This window comes from Macrosteles quadrilineatus, unplaced genomic scaffold (genome assembly GCF_028750875.1).
Source record: "Macrosteles quadrilineatus isolate MER2022 unplaced genomic scaffold, UCM_ALF_1.0 Scaffold_8__2_contigs__length_117827958, whole genome shotgun sequence".
Taxonomy (NCBI): Eukaryota; Metazoa; Arthropoda; class Insecta; order Hemiptera; family Cicadellidae; genus Macrosteles; species Macrosteles quadrilineatus.
In genome coordinates, this window is record NW_026542601.1 from 83,640,370 (window position 1) to 83,656,520 (window position 16,151).

Below are 16,151 nucleotides of genomic sequence, written 5' to 3' on the forward strand. Positions count from 1 at the left end.
AAAAACACTTTCAAACTATACAAGAAAATATATACAAACCCATAAGTTAATATTTTTGTTCGACAAGATCACTTTGCAATCTTGAAAACATAAGTTAGACTTTTAAAATACCTGCCACATATACAGTTAGCAGAGTGTCAAACTTTCAACTTTCATAATTGGCGTAAACATTGCTTTCTCTTTTTTGTCCTCAACCATTATTTTAACCCTTAGAGTGCCAGGCGAGAAATAAAAGTAACGCTCAAAAAATGCCGATGATTTTTCCCGAAGGTCGCGCTAAAAATGCCGAGCGCGATCTGGCGATTTTTATGTTAAAATTTTGTAAAAATCGAATTTTCGATATTTCGACCAACAAAAATCGATGTATCGCATCTTGTAACTTTCGACTCAATGTTAATATATGGGTTAAAAGAATCTGAGTATCCATTCGGTTGTTATGACAACTGTTCGATCATTACGAAACGTCCGGTCAGCCGGACGTTGGCACTTTTGGCTCGTTCTAAAAACGTCCGGTTCCCCGGACGTTGGCACTTTTGGCTCGTTTTAAAAACGTCTGGTTCCCCGGACGTTGGCACTCAAAGAGCTAACCCTCTCCACTTCATAGACAATAGCAAAATACAACCAAAACAATGAAAAACTGTGCAGAACTAGGATTACTTTACACTATTCTGTTGTAAATAGTTGAAACTTGTTGTCTAAAGACAGAGAGAGAGAGAGAAAGTGAGAGAGATCCTGGAATTGTCAATCCACTGTATCCCTCTCATATATAGCCCTGACAGAAATGATTTAATAAATCTCAAAGATTCATAGCCAAACTACCTCGCTTATAAATAAACAAACTAACAACTTATCATTTACAGTTTTCAGTCATCGTCAATACCAACAGACTGACTGTTATTTAGTTCCTACTACTTCAGAGCAGTCGTGTAGCATCTGAAGGCGAGCTTGTTACATCTTAAACACTGGCTTGGATTTCCCTGGAGTTTAATCTTCGACTGAGATTTTCTACTCTGACTTTGATGAATTTGAAAACGTCGTCTGCTAATTCCTCCACTGTCGTGTACCTCGTTTTTTGGAAACTGAAGGCATCTGTTAGGAATCCCATTACCTGTTCCTGCAAGAAAATCATTTGGTTTAAGTTTATTAACTACAGTCCTAGCATGAAAACTTGTCTTACTACATTAGTCTCTTAATCATATCCCATATACAAATAGTTTAAATAAGTTGCTCTGTATTAAATGCCTAAATCCTTGAGGTTCCCGAATACAAAGTGGAAAAAAGGGGTTGAGTCAACAAAATTCATTACAACTTACAGTCATGACATACCACATGAAATTCGCACTTGATTTCACTGTGCTCGATTGCATGCATGACGGGTACTCAAAGAGTTGATAACTAAAGATCAGATGATAAAGAATCCACGATGATACTTTCACAACAAAACCAATTTCTTGAAGCATTAGTTGATAAAACAATGACACACCAAATTAATCAGTTGAAGATAAAAAAAACTACCAAAAAATCATCCTAATTTTTTTTCTGAAGAATACAAATATTTTATTTTGTTGAATAATAGGATGAAAACTTTCTTCAAAAAATATATTTAAATTCAATATTTTTCGTGCAATTCATATCAATGTCAATAATTACCTAAAAATGATTTAAAGGCATCATGGAAAGATAGTACAAAATTAGAAAGCATTTAAATCAAAATATTTTACTAACCCTAAAATAAAGGCAGATGGATTTTAGGCCCTCATCAGGCCCTAAAAATCCCCAAGCCATCAAGGGGGACATTTGTTCTGAAATGGCGTAGAAATGAGCCATAAATCCATTTGGGTACTTTAACATTCTTCTTTTAGCCTTTAGAACTGACCACACTGCTGTTGTCAACGCCTGAAACATTGAAAGTTTTATTCATATTTAAAGATTGGTAAGAACCTAACAAAATGAAACAAATGAAAAATATACTAAGCAAGTGCTAGTCTTACAATATTAAAAAAAAAAACACGACTCAGATTGCAAAAAAGAAAGGTACAGAGGAAACACACTTATGGGACGACGGCGCGCTTTCAGCTCTAGTATGTTGTGCGGAAAATTTACTTATGACAACTAAGGAAGAGCCCGAATGGCGAGCATTGTGTGGAAATTCCTATCGCACAGGGTCTTCCTCCACCGTGAGCGGTATAGTACATGAGGGCGAGAGGGGCGGTGTTGGACTTTGTCCTAGACACCAGCTATTAGTGCTAGACCCTACTTAAGTATACTGAGTATAGTACAGCCACTGGCTGAGTATGGTAGTGAGAAAATTAAGTATACTGAGTATAGTACAGCCACTGGCTGAGTATGGTAGTGAGAAAATTAAGTGTTTCCTCTACACCTTACTCCTCTATAAGAAAGTATGTATTTTCCCATCTTCTCTGTATTTTGGAAGCAGTCCGTCATAGCCTAGTTCTGTCATCTTCCAGTCCTTCATGCGGCAATGTCCAAAAATGCGGCATAGTCCAAAAATGCGGCATTTTACTTTTTACATGTAATTGATAGGCCTACCATTAATGGTCTTTGTGTTAATGTGTAAAATGTGTATAACTTATTCTAAAGACACCTCAAGAAGTGGATCCTTTTGTTAGCCTGATGATGGCGGAGTCCAAAAACCGATGAAAAATATGTAGCAAGTTTTGAACGATACTGACCAAAACTACCTATATGTTTAGCCATTATTTGTCTAAATAATGATTTTGAAAAAAAACTAAATGAAAAGAAATTTTAATAAAAGGTTTGTTTGCATCTAAGTGTGTTATTTTCAATTGTTAAAAGACTATTAGTTTGATCCCAAGAAGAATTAGAATCTTTTCAATCATTCAAAAATGTACCAAGCTGTCCTTGAATATTGGGCTTGATAATGAATAGACTTGGCTGAAAAAAACAGATGATCTTAGTCAAACCCACTACTTTAATATCACAGTCCATTCAATAATCTTTTGCATTCATATCCAGTTCAAAACACACTCTCAATATGTGTCACTATCGTAGTAAAGTGTTTAAGAGTGATTTATTTTATTTAAGATTGAAGAAAATCCATTTTAAAATTATTAATAATGTGAGTACCTAGCAATACTCTTGGAAAACTCACAGACTCTTTAAATCCATTGGACAACCATCTGTTTTGAACAACTGCGGTGACGGAAGCCGGAGGAGTGTCCAGGTCTTCGAAGGCATCCATGAGGATATAGTCCATGACAACGTCATAGAACGTCATCGCCTTCACACCCTTCACACTCAACTCCTTCTCAACATCCTCCCAGCAATCCTTCTCTTGTAGGAACAACAGCATCTCTTCATACGCCACCATGAAATCCTTTGTGTCCTGTCAATAAAAAGTGAGTGTTACACATTTGACTATTAATGGATCTACCCATTCCATTCCCATGTTAGGCCAGGCGCACACAGGCGATTTTGAGTCGCAGTTAATAGTAATGAGTTAACAGTTGCCTGACTAAAATGTTCAACATTGTTTTAAATTGGAGTGCGCACACCAAGGAAACAGTCCAGGGACAGTCGCGCAACTGTTGCAACCGATGTTCCCGGACCCAATTTGCCAGCGACTGCTCTGCGACTCAATTGTTGCGGGACTGTCGCTCCAGGTTTGGTATCCATTGAAACAAGTGTAGATGCGCACACATGCGACTAAATTGTTGCTGTGTCGCTCAGTCTCACCCCAGGAGTTCAACTACTCGTGGCCAGAACTGTCACTAGTGTTTGCTCTCTTGTTGTGTGAAGTTTTTAGAAAATTAGCGTGATGAGGATGTCGAACAATTAATTGATGAAGTTGAGAAGAGGCCGCCTTTATATTTAAAGTCATTGAAAGACTATTCGGATATTAATTTAAAGAAGAAGTTGTGGGATGAAGTGTCCTTGGCAGTTACCAAAGATTGGAACAACCTAACACAAGAGGATAAAATCAAACAGGGTAAGTAAATATTAAAAACTGTTGCTACATTATACAATCGGAACACTGTACAATAATGTATGTCCAACACTTCTCAATACTAGATTCACGACTAAAAAGTTGCCTGTGTGCGCACTCCAGCTCAACTGTCGCTAGACTTCAGAGTCTCCGAGTGGGTTGCGCAACACAGTCCCCCGATTAGTCGGGCAACTGTTGCGCGACTCAAAATCGCCTGTGTGCGTGCGCCTGGCCTTAAAGTTGTCACCAGTTTTGGAATCAAAATGGACGTTGATCTAGTTGAAGTGAGCTAACCAACAGATTGTGCTCATGTAAATTAACGATTTCTGTGGAATATGCGAGTTTAAGCTTTAGCATCTTTGTGTCGGGTCAATTATCTCAGTAAGAAAAATAAGGTAGGAACTAGAAATTATACCCTAGCACAATCTGTCGAAAGTCAATAGTTGTACGCAGAATCAGTGCTTAATTTCCAGAATTTATGTACTTACTTAAACCTAAGGTATATAATAACTTTTATACGTTCAATGTGTTAACTCCATCTCCCCAATAACGCTCATCCAAAGTAAAAATTTCCCGTTAAATGAACTTAACTATAGATTTTAATAGAGTATTAGTAGTTTAAATTTTACTTTTTTGATTGTTTGAATCTCAAATTATTAATGTTAAGCTGGGTTTTCGTGGACAGTGTGGGATTCGAAGAAGCAATTTTCAGCTTGTCTAGTGGTGGTCTGGTCCGCTTCTAGGAAAACAGTACCATTCGGCTCACCGCTTCTGTGCTTAGGAAAACCCAGCTCTAGCTCCTTTAATTCAATCAAATAATGTATGTATTTTTATGGTTTCTATTCTATAATTATTTCAAGGCTTTTGTTTAAGAGTTTATTCAATAAGTAAAGTGTGATAACAGTAATAATAAACTATTATTACAAAACTTCACAAGTGTGGCTTTATTACTTTAGTCAATTCCTGCTGTTACTTCAAGTTGCGTTTAGACAAAGCCAGTTGGTGGCAGGGTTGCCACCTTAGGTTAGGGAAAAATCAGGACATGACCTCAAAAAGTCCTATCTAGCTGTTGATAGGTGACCCCTAGTTTTCTGGGACGATGGTGAGCGCCGGCTTTCAAAGGTGTTTGACTACACCACAGGTTAAACCTCTTTAAAGAGCCTTTGCAAATAACTGGCTCTAGCACCTCTTCAAAACACAATTATTATACATGCAATTTTCTCCTAGACGTTCCATTTCCACTGATTAAAAATTATATACTCTTTCATATAAGGGTAGGACTACTCTGCTATTTGTTAAACATTGTCCATAAAATCAGGGATAAAATATAGATTCTAGTGAATGACCACTTTTCAAGTACGGTAATAAATTACTGTAACCTCTATAACCTGCAGTCAAATTTTGTTTATAGTGTATCCACATAATTTCTTATGAGATTATGTGTTTCCTAGTAAGCACTTAATCTATCAGTAAACATCATTTACAAAACTTTGAAAAACAAATCATCAAAAATCTAGTTAATGAGCAAAAGAGTCCAGTACATGACCGGCTGTTTAAATAATTGTTGGTTAGGATTTTGATCTTAATATAGGTACAGAATTGTCCTTAACATATTTACTGTGAATACAATCTATTGCAGTTACTATTAATAATCAAAGAACCATGACAAATACTGAAATACAAACAAAACTTGTTCTTACAAGACACTGTGGCTATAGTGGGTTGCTTGAAGATGAACTGGTTGGAAATCTTAATTATGTTGGTGTTTAAAAAAGAATGATTGACACTTTATTTTTGAACCAGTGACAGGGTAGACTCCGAACAGGCTCCCAAGATACTATTAATATCGTTTTGTGATAGACTTAAGCACTAAGGAAACGGAAAAACTTAATAAGATGTTTTTTTTTATACAGAACGGTCATTCATTGGGGGTGGTCCTTCACTGGTGCACCACCCTACATTGTCGGTTTACCCCATCACATTAACAAGATTCATTACCTTATCGGCATAGAGAAGTAGGTCGTATAGAACTTGTCTACCATTGTTGGCAAACCAAGTCCAATTGTTGGTGTCCTTAAACAGGTATTGGAATGCAAGTCGTATACAATGCAGCTTGCAAAGGTATTCCACGTCAGAACTACAGTGAACCATCTCTGTCCTTAGAGTTCTGAAACAATATGAAACTGGTAAACTGTTTCATCTTTCATTATATCTGCTGGTAGAGGGCAAACTAAAAGATAAATTAGTTGAGCTAAAGCAGCAGTAAGGTACAGGGAAACATCCAATGGTACACTTAAGTGGTGTCTAGCACTACCACTGGTGTCTATGGCAAAGTTAACACTACCCCCATTGCCCTAATGTACTACAACGCTCACGGTGGAGGAAGACCCTGTGCCCTGTGCGATAGAAATTTCCGCAAAGTGCTCGTCACTACTCACAAGTCATAAGTATATTTCCGCCCCAACATGCTGGAGTTGAAGTTACACAGTTGTCCCTAAAGCGAGTTTCCTCTGTACCTTACTTATCTGGGGCTTAGTAAGATACTATGGTAGAAACTAATCTTTTGAACAAAGATAGATTTCAAAAATTTCATATAGAATTGGTAAAACTGACCAAATTAAAAATCCACATACTAGAGAAATACGGATTCATCACCAACGACCCCCAACGTCAATGACTTGTTTATGTAAAGATCTAATGCAACATTACCCATCAGCGTTGATAACATGTGGCATTGGAAAACATCCAGATAAATTGCAAAATGTATACATGTTAACCTACTTTCAACCATATTAAAAATAGTTCTGGCATTCAGAATTCAATTTATTCATAAGAACTCGACACTTATGTTTTTTCTCTTGTAGTGCACTTATTAGACCTCTTTTATGCACTGAGGCTGCAGTTTTTATGGCTGCAGTTCTAGCCAAGTTATCGCTGATTCCATCCTGAGAAAAGTGAGTAGCTTTTCGAGTTTAAAAACTGGACCCAGCTATTCTTGATCATTGGACATTTGATCCTTAACAGCTGATATTAGTCAGTAACAAAGCTAGACCGATCATCTCACTCCATCATATACTCATCTTGCATTGATAATGAGCTTAAAATACACATTAAGTTTGTGTCGCTAAAGAATAAATCATTTATATTTATTTATGCTTGAACTACATTATAAAGACAAACCTGTAGGGAATGCCGACATCTTCGAACTGTCTCAACGCAGACTGGTAGAGTGGCAATTGGTCTGTGTCCGTACACAAGTCCACAAACTCTTCAAACTCTCTCAGGTCTGCCACCTGGTGAGTACAACAATAACAAAGAAAGTAAATAAAAATACATGTAACAACACTCTTGAAACATATGTTTACACTTATGCTGTTAACTCACTAGATGTTGGTATACATACAAAATTGTAAGTGGTGATCGCGACTTCGATTCGACCTCCAATCATCATGACACCCAATAGGCGAATCTAGACCTTCAATAATTAAGGATCTTCAATTGTAATTTTTTTTATACCGTGATATTTTTTATGCCAACCAATTTCTAATAACTGCTGGAAAACATGGTGCTCAATATTTATAAGGAGTTTATGATGGACCTAGGAACTTTTTCACTAAACCCACAGAATTCTGTGTGTACTATCTAAAAAACCCCGTGTTTTATTAGGTTATGAATTATATAATATTCTACTGAAAAGTATTGAAGATTCATATTTATTTAAAAATAGATTACTTTGAATAAGAGGTTTTAGTTTACTTGAAGATTAAAAATAAGGGTGGTTGCCAAGAAAAATAAGATGCGTAGATGCGTTTTTACAGATGGATAGGCAGAAGTCTTATTTTGTATTTTCATAACAACATGTCAATATTAATAGTTAGATAGACATATTACTAATGTTATAAATGTGAAAGTTTGTTTGTTTGTTTGTTTGTTTGTAAGAAAGTATTAAAGTATTAGAAAATCATTATGTAAGTCACTATTGAAAATAAGAATATAAACCATACAAGCTATTGTTTTACCCTACATTCTATGACATAACTCCCTATGTATTGTCCAATCTCAACCTTGAATGACAGCCATTTTTATATCTGTTTTCTTGTTATTTATAGCAAGTTGTGGCGTCTTCATACTTTTTATACCTATTTATATTTCATACAATCTATACACATTTCTTATTAGCATTTGACGTATGCTGGCCACTTGCATGTATTTATCTTGACTGTATAATGACTATGGATAAATAAAAATAATTTCATTTCATATTGTTTTAGCGAATTTCCCTATAGGGAAGTAGCTATTACCGTAGGTCTCATGGTAAGACCTAGGCCCGGGACCGATTTACTTTTTCATTTTGATGTCCCCAGAGGCCAAAAACACCATTCGTTCAAATTTTTATATATCTATATATAGAGATATATATATATGTGTCCATCCGCACGATAACTTGAGTAATTTTTGTCCGATTTTGATAAAATTTGGTTTGAAGGTGTAAGGCGGGATAAACTCGAACGAGTTCGCGAACCAGCATGATCGGACTATGGGAACGGGGGTTTACGGGGGGTTTTATGGGGTAAAAATAGGTTTTTCCCATTTTTGACCCAAAAATCACAAAATTTCACAATTTCTTTTCAAACCATTTTGTAGAGCTTAAAAAAAACAAATAATTTAGTATATTGAAGTGTTACTATGCGCCTAATGGTTACGGAGAAAATTCCAAAAAAATGTAAATTTTAAATTCCCATGTTATTCATTATGGAGAATGAGTAAACTGTTGTAGTTTGCTTGTTTATGAACATATTTTGATCAAATTTGGAAAATGTTTTTATTTCTTACTAACTATTAACATTTTACAAAAAAAAGTTTTACCCTCCCTGATGCAGCAAACCTAAGTACCTGTTAAAATAATTCTATTTAAATAGGAAATAAATGTTAAATTTTTAAGTAGACATTTTAGTGTAAATCCAATCAGACATATGGAAATTCGCTTAGTCTGCAGGTTTGCTGCGGCGGGGGTATTTTCAATAATTGTTGTAAATATTATACACAACAAATCTACACATTATAGTCTATTTTCTAATCATTAGAAAGACGTGTTCAAAAAATAACTCTTACCTCAAAACTCTTAATAGAAACTGATATTTTAGACACAACAGCTAATACATGAACCAAGGCAGTACCCTACAGGTTGAAAGATTATGTCTTGCCAGAAACATTGAAATAACACGAGTAAAAACTTATTTGACTTAATTGTTCACATTTAATATTTAATTCGTAGTATCCCACCGAGTGATTTGGTAATTTAGCTAAAAACGTAACAATCATGACTAAATCAAAGATCCCAAAAACATCAAACTCTGAAATCAATCTCTGCTACAGAGAGTAACACTCTGACTTTGACATAAACCTATAGACTTGAAATCCAACAAAAAATTGACTTCAATCCTATATTATTGTATGACTCAAAGCGTAATCTAACTACAAGATAATCAACCAAGAGTATAAGACTGAGTTATAGATACCTCAAGAGTCATAAACAAAGCAGCTTGAAACATGACGGGCTGTAAAGATGTCACCATGTAGCTGGGCCCAAACACAAACTGACCTAATCTCCCCAGTTTGGACCAACAAGATAAAACCAAGGCTCTAACTGTTGTCTACTCTATTGTTATAAACCAGACATTTCGAGACATATTGATAAGAGGGAATTTGATTTTACAATTGTTTTGAGTCAACAGACCAATTTGATAAGTGAAAAAGTCGAATTGTGAATCATGAGTAAAGAGGTTGAGTTGTTAGTTTCTGTATTTTGTGTTGATTGTGTGTTAAACAATTTTATCTTAGTACAAATATTGTAGTTCTTTGCTTTTCTGACACCGTGCTTTAAGTACTAAAAAGTTCAACATTGATAAGGCTTGGAAATGCGAAAGTGACTGGACATATTTAAACCTTTGATTATTAGTCTGAAGGTAGATATGCCGCTACGCCATGTTTTCTTTGTACGTAATTATAAAAAAACTAGAATACAAACGTATTAATAAAACTGTATCTTGATATGTTGTCTGTAACCTTTGTTTCTATTATTCAAATATACCCTGGTTTCAAATGTTACGTAGTGCAACATTCGATAAAACTAATTGATTGAATGAGCGATTTAACAGTTACGTCACAATGTGACCATAATACGTAACATTTAAAAATACCCCCGCCGCAGCAAACCTGCAGACTAAGCGAATTTCAACTTGTCTGATTACATTTTTACTAAAATATTTCCATAAATAAAACATAAGTTATATATTTCCAATTTAAATGACATACGTGGGTTATCCAGAAAGTAAAGAACGTTTCGTTATGACGCCGCTAGGCGCGCGCCGATCTCGTACATTTTGGTATGTGCGTACTCGGCAACTCAGTCGGCATCCAGCCGAGACAATTGGAGCATTCTAGCGCTGCCCGTTTTTTCACAATTTCAACTTAAGATGAGCGCTGCAATAAAAAATCCCGCCATTTAAGGGGTGCGGTTAATGATACGGTTTGTGTTGGCATTAAACTTAAAATCGATAGACATTTATCGCCAAGGGTATGAAGTTTAAGGGAAAAAAGTAATGATTGAAAGTTCTGAGAAAATGGTGCATTCAGATTAAAAATGGCCGATCTGACGCTCATGAGTCATGACGAAGCGAAGGGTGGACGCCCGAGCATTATGACTGATGGAACTGGTCACTAAAGTTGATGAAAAGGTTCGCAAAAACCGCCGATTCCCGATAACGGGTCTTTCCCTTTGTTGCGTGACAATTTTAAACAACAAAGTCCGTGAAAATTGAGGAGAAGTTTCGGTTTTAAGTGTTTTCCAACAAAAACCGCACCCCTTAACTGGCGGGATTTTTTATTGCAGCGCTCATCTTAAGTTGAAATTGTGAAAAAACGGGCAGCGCTAGAATGAATTGTCACGGCTGGATGCCGACTGACTGACTGAGTTGCCGAGTACGCACATACCAAAAAGTACGAGATCGGCGCGCGCCTAGCGGCGTCATAACGAAACGTTCTTTACTTTCTGGATCGCCTAAGTATTAGATTTAACGAGTGCTTAGGTTTGCTGCTACGGGGAAGGTAAAAAGTGTTTTTGACAATATGTCAATAGTATAGGATGAAATAAAAAATCAACATTATATCCATAAACAAGTAAATTACAACAGTTTTCATTTTCTCCATAAGAATAACATGGGAATTTTAAATTACACTTTTTTTGAATTTTCTCTGTGACCGTTAGGCATACAACAGCGCTTCAATATACTAAATTATTTATTTTTTTAAGCTCTACAAAATGGTTGAGGAGGAAAATACAAAATTTTTTGTTTTTACGTAAAAAAATGGGAAAAACCCATTTTTACCCCATAAAACCCCCCATAAATCCTGTTAGCATGGTCCGATTATGCTGGTTCGCGAACTCGTTCGAATAAATGTAGGTTTACACGTTTGTACCAAATTTCATCAAAATCGGATCATTTTTGCTCGAGTTATCGCGCTAACGGACACATATATATATATATATATATATTATATATATATATAAATATATATATATATATGAATTTGAACGGATGGTGTTTTTGGCCTCTGGGGACCTCAAAACGAAAAAGTAAATCGGTCCCGGGTCTAGGTCTTACTAGAGACCTACGGTAATAGCTTATTCCCTATATGGGAAATTCGCTAAAAAGTAAAAAATAAACGGTATCAGCAATCTGACAAATCCTTTCTCCCATAAGCTTGTTAACACCTTCATCATAGGTACGCGGGGGGTGTAACTATGATATTTTATAGGGAAAAATCACACACAGACATCATTTCGAAAACCAATTTTTTGGGTTCAGGGGAACCCAAAACGGATATATCCACTCAAAACTCAAAACCAAAAATTTTGACAAAAACAATACTTTCTCCTAATGTATTTTATGTTACTTTCTCCTGTACTTAATCTATGTATAGGGAGAGAAAGTAAAATTAATTCTGTATGGAAATGAATCAAGAACTTCACAGTGTTTTTTTTTCTAAAGAAGCAAAACATCTGAGGAGAGCTTTACAACAGGGTAGGCCTATCAACTAAGAGTGAAAATCTCTTTAAAGGCAATGCAGAATGTCTGTCTCCAGAAGACTTAATATTTACCTTAATCAATCTCAAAGCAATAGGATAAAAGTACTAAGCTTATAACAAAAATCTAATTAATGCTAGGTTGTGTGACATAAAAATAAACGTAAAATGTGAGAGAGAAAACGGTGAAATAAACATTGTTGGGTTTCTTATCGTTTCCATGGAGATATTAAATGTTTACTACAAAGCATCACTTCGGATATTATTAATCCCGGGGAAAAGCCCGTGGTCAAAGTATCTACTTCTCGTTAGAGTAAATAACTTTATTTAAATTTCAGCGTAAATTAGTTACTGCGCGATAGAAATTACAACCACATAGACATATTGTTCTATAATAGTAGGCTAGATAATTTTAAAAAGGACAATGGACTATGTAGGGCTAACATTTACAATAATTTCAGCGTATGCATCACCATAGAGTAATAAACCTACTCAGTTTTACAAAACATATTGCAAATGTTACCAAAAGAAGTGTAAAAGTAAACTGTATTTGTACACTGTATTTTCGTTACGTTGCCATGACGAAAAATCATATTTACTTTCAAACACCTCACCACTGGACTGGGTAGAGCAAGCGCCCTGGATCGATTTAGAAACGGTAATACGAACCATGGAAACCTAGGTTAAATCTATAGATCACATAGAGTTAAATGTGCTCTAAGAGGTTATTTTGCTCAAAGCTTCAGACAGTTTCCCCTGATGGAAGGACATCAGGCTCAGGCAGCCATAAAATCCACCACAGAATAGAATACTTGACTATCGATAGAAGTTGAAATCCAATTTCCATATTACATATTTTTAACATCAATATTTTCTAGCCGCCAAGATGATCCTATGACTAAGTTACCTTCGTCAACCAGCTCCGTAACGTATTTTATTGATTTAGCTAAGGCTTTAACCAGTTTTGGAATAAAAATTACCACATTTACATTGGACCACCAATAGTGAACTGGTGTCAAATACAGATTCTTTTTGAATATTTCAAATTGTTAACCAAGTAAAAAAGAACGACTTAAAGTAAATTATAACATCTCTTATGAAATTTTCAGCAATGGAATGGATAACACAGAATTCCGGCAGCAACGTGCTTAATGAGTTCATTCAACAGTCTTCTGTTTAAATAAAGATTTGTTTTCAACTGGTCTATATAAACGTGTTGTATAAAGTATCCAAAGTGAATTGTTGTCCAAACCTGGTCCTGCGCTGACACAAACGACTCTGGAGAGGAATAGTCCCCGGACCTGTGCTCGGAGAGACCATCTCTGACAGAACTGTCGGCACGGAACAGCACAGAGCGCTGGAACAGAACAAGGTATATTCAAAACGCAATAATAATGCCAAGTAATGTTATTAGTTATAGATTGTGTCAATTAGTGACGACATGGATGCACATGCACACAAGAAGTTTGTTCTTCTGTAATCTGTACAGTCATTTCAACAGTTGATTGCCGTTGATCTTTCCCTCGGTCCTTACCAGGTGTAACCAAGGTGTCTTAATGGAAGTCGTCCAGAACAATAATAAACAACCGTTTCCCAACCTACCAAAAAAATAGTCACACATCGCGGTCCAATGTTCTTCTGTTTCAGTTTGGGCAGATTCTGTGCACAACATCGCTGGGAATAGTGGGGAAAACGTTTACTTTATTGACATCTCAGTAAATATTGCTAGAGAAAATATTGTCTGCGTTTCCAAGTGGTTATAATAATCAACTTCAAATCTAATGGTTGCTAGTTCGATTCCAAGAGGAGTCGATTCTAGGCCCGGATGAAATTTGTCAGTTTGCTTTCAATTGATGGCGCTTTCTAACAAAAGGTCGGAGTTGGAGGAGCTAGACCAGTGTTTGGACAATTTGCTTAAAAAACTAAAATAAAAAACAAAATTATACAAAAACTAGATGAAACAATTAAATAATCTATTGGTAATATTTAAATACATTATTCTCTTAATTTGTTATAGTGATTCCTTTATTTCCTCTAACGATTCTGGTTCTTCTAAAGACAACCTTCATATTATTTTCACCTCATGGGAATGTAAACTTCTGAGGCGGTCTAACATTGACTTTGATTGTTTATCGTAGTCAAAATATTTGTTCACCAATCAACTTGTGTGCCCAGTATTCAAGTATTGTCACAGAATGCAGACTTCTAAGCCATTACAGCACAACCCATCAAAGTATACATGATACAATCTTGATTTAACGATTGAATATTTTGTAAGAAATCTCAAATGAGAGTACCTGGTCGAGGAAGAGCAGTTCACACTGTTCCTGTAAGCTGTAGGCAGCTTCAACCAACTTCTGCAGCTCGCTGGAGAACTCTGCTTCTTCCTCGCTGGTCAGAGCTAGGGTGGGGCCCTTGGTGGTGTATAAGGCCAGAGCGTCCTCCCAGTAGTTTATACTGGTCTCTAGAGCCTCCATGCCTGCAAAGACAAAACCCCTGCATTAGATACTTAGAAAATCTAGAAAAGCCATCATCGGTCACAGTAGACGGTTTAATTTTGGTCTTGGATGGACGCCGTAGACTGGCGAAGCGTTAATACCGATTTGGATACGTTGCCGCAACCCACCTTCGGGGGAAAGTTAGAATTCAATCAACTGATTGCGCTAGATACAAGGAACATAGCTAAAAATTAAATATGTTAGATTTATCATTTTGCCACGAAGATGGATTGGTCTAACGTATTGAAACTCGGCTAGTATTGCCATCAACAACAACGCAGACATCTACCGAAGACCAGGATTTGATTAGACCAAGTTGATAGAATTTCCATACAACCCAAGTACAGAAGTCTCACAAGTACAGCAGAGAGTGAAAAAGGAAAATAATCCCTCCATATATAGATTTTTCTCTTCCTGAATTGGAATAAATAAATTTCAATTACTGTTTTATGTTTTCCCAACCCTCGAAAGTCCAGTGTCAGATGCTACCTTTATCAAGATGTATAAAGAAACCACACAACATCTCTGTTTAAACTCTGTAAATCTCCTAGCTCACACAATTATCAAAAATACTTTTTTATGGTGATTAAGACTCTTTCAATATGTCGAGCAGTCGGAAGACCTAGTTATTAAGTCATGCTGGGTCACAATGAGCTGTTTTGAAATTAAAAATACAAATATCGCTTTTGATACTGAAAAATTAAGATCTAGAAATTAGGATAGCATTATATCGGAACAAGATCTTGCAGCCTAGACACATAGTTTTGCAAAAGCTTATTTTAGAAACATATTTCAAGAAATTGAATTAATACCGTATTCAATCAATATTAACTGACCTAAATTGATTTTGTCAACATATGGACAATGTTAATAGAACTAACTTGTTAGAACCACTTTGCTTCAACTCTGCAATCCAGAAACTCACTTAGCAATTAGTGGCCCTGTGTTTCCTGATTGGACAATTAGAAGTTTGAACTTGCTTCATACAACATATAGACAATGTTAGCATAGCACTGCTTCAACTCTGCAATCTATAAACTCACTTAGCAATTAGTGGCCCTGTGTTTCCTGATTGGACAATTAGAAGTTTGAACTTCATACAACATACAACTGTTAACCTATGGACAATGTTAATATAACTAACTTAGTACAGCACTGCTTAAACTCTGAAATCTAGAAACTCACTTAGTAATTAGTGGCTTTATGTTTCCTGATTGGACAATTAGAAGTTTGAACTTGCTTCATACAACATACAATGGTAGCATATAGACAATGTTAATAGAACTAACTGAGCAGAATTCTGCTTCAACTCTGCAATCTAGAAACTCACTTAGCAATTAGTGGATCTATGTTTCCTGATTGGACAATTAGAAGTTTGTACTTGCTTCATACAAAATACAACTGTTAACCTATAGACGATGTTAATATAACTAACTTAGTAGAACACTTTGCTACAACTCTGTAATCTAGAAACTCACTTAGTAATTAGTGGCTTTATGTCTCCTGATTGGACAATTAGAAGTTTGAACTTGCTACATACAACATACAATGGTAGCATATAGACAATGTTAATAGAACTAACTGAGCAGAATTCTACTTC

General features: G+C 35.8%; 1 protein-coding gene across 1 annotated transcript in view; it reads right to left on the reverse strand.

Annotated features, from left to right (window-relative positions):
* Positions 1–414: 414 nt before the first annotated feature.
* Positions 415–16,151, reverse strand: part of LOC128999545 (mitoguardin-like) — a 296,106-nt gene continuing 280,369 nt past the window's right edge. Inside the window, exons 4-10 of the mRNA XM_054426115.1 lie at positions 14,351–14,532; positions 13,306–13,410; positions 7,148–7,260; positions 5,966–6,134; positions 3,134–3,367; positions 1,726–1,896; positions 415–1,114 (exon numbers count right to left, since the gene is read on the reverse strand). Of these exons, the coding sequence (XP_054282090.1) occupies positions 956–1,114; positions 1,726–1,896; positions 3,134–3,367; positions 5,966–6,134; positions 7,148–7,260; positions 13,306–13,410; positions 14,351–14,532 (1,133 nt within the window). The 3' untranslated portion in view covers positions 415–955. The remainder of the gene's footprint in view (positions 1,115–1,725; positions 1,897–3,133; positions 3,368–5,965; positions 6,135–7,147; positions 7,261–13,305; positions 13,411–14,350; positions 14,533–16,151) is intronic.